At 35.1% G+C, this 1,392-nt stretch overlaps 1 protein-coding gene across 1 annotated transcript in view; it reads right to left on the bottom strand.

Moving 5' to 3' along the window:
- LOC117173797 overlaps positions 1-1,392 on the bottom strand; it is a 70,250-nt gene that overhangs the window by 5,701 nt on the left and 63,157 nt on the right. Inside the window, exon 10 of the mRNA XM_033362439.1 lies at positions 703-872. Coding sequence (XP_033218330.1) covers positions 703-872 — 170 coding nt within the window. The remainder of the gene's footprint in view (positions 1-702; positions 873-1,392) is intronic.

Raw genomic sequence — 1,392 nt, 5'->3', positions numbered from 1 at the left:
TAATCTTATAAAATTTTTATTTTGAGTAGGAGAAGTGAGGGAGGGGAAATAAGAAGAGCGGAACTACGCGGTGCGGAAGTCATGGAAGGGGAACCGAGGGCACTTTTCCACATTTCCCTGCCTTTCCCTCCTACCACCCTCACTTCCCTCACTTCCTCTCCCTTATTTTCACTCTCCTCTCTCCCAATAAAATCCCCTTCCACACCTCCCCTCACGTCCCTCATTTCCACACACCCCATTCAGTACTTCCCCTCATCATTTCCTGTACCCACCTCTCACTTGCCCTCATTTGAAAAAAGTACGATGGACGGACGGACGGTCGGACGGACGGGCGAGCACCCGACCGTAACTTTAATCGACACTTTAATCAAATTTTGACCCTTCCTCATATGATACACTGAAAAAAATGGTTAGTTGAGCCAACTATTTAGTTAGTAATATATAGTACTGCTGCTTTATTAGTTGATACTACTATTGTATTAGTTGGTACAGCAACTCCATTAGTTGTAGCGACTATTCAGTTAGTAACCGCAACTAAGTAAATAGTTGTCCCAACTAACAGAATAGCAGTACCAAATCTTACAAACTGAATAGTTGGCCCAACTAACCTTTTTTTCAGTGTAAATTGTTTAGCAAGGTTAAAAAAAGCGACCTGCAATGATTTCGGAATATTTTTAACAAATAAAATTCAATAAATGATACCTATAACATCTGGTTGAAGAACTCCAATGCTATTTATTTTATGATTCTGTGCAGTATTTATTACAGTTATAGTAAGCTCAGACATTCCATAACCACTACATATGAAAGGAAGCTTGAGACGCTTCATAACAGTCTCCGCTATTTCTTGAGACAATGGAGCGGCACCGCATCTAAAAAAGGAAACATTTTTCATAACTATAATACAAATTCAAAATACAAAAAACAGGGTGGCCGCTGGATCCGGAAACTGGAAATTTTTTAAGGACAGAAAACTGGGAAATAAAAAGTGAATTTATTTTTTGACCGGGAATTTTACACATTTTTAGTAGAAATATCTATCCAATCACTTGAATTTAATCACTTGCAATTAAAAATAAGTTCGACTTCAACATTTTTAAAATTGTATGTAATATTGTTAAGTTCTATTTTGTTAAATTTTTAAAACTTAAAGAATTTTATAATTCTGTTTTAAAGAACTTAAAGATTTGCAAGTTGATAGCCATTATATTTCATGTTTGTTATTTTTATCCATTGGTCTTACATAAATATTTAAATATTGATTTTTATTCATATCTTGCAAAAAACTTCTTCTCCGGCTCCCCGGGGTTGCAGAAAAAGTTAAAATTGATTGATTCATAATGAAACGCTTTTTTTCATTTTAAGATCCTTTTCAAATATTGTTCTAGTCTT

This window comes from Belonocnema kinseyi, chromosome 5 (genome assembly GCF_010883055.1).
Source record: "Belonocnema kinseyi isolate 2016_QV_RU_SX_M_011 chromosome 5, B_treatae_v1, whole genome shotgun sequence".
In the NCBI taxonomy this organism is placed as follows: Eukaryota; Metazoa; Arthropoda; class Insecta; order Hymenoptera; family Cynipidae; genus Belonocnema; species Belonocnema kinseyi.
This window is presented reverse-complemented; position numbering and strand designations above follow the sequence as displayed.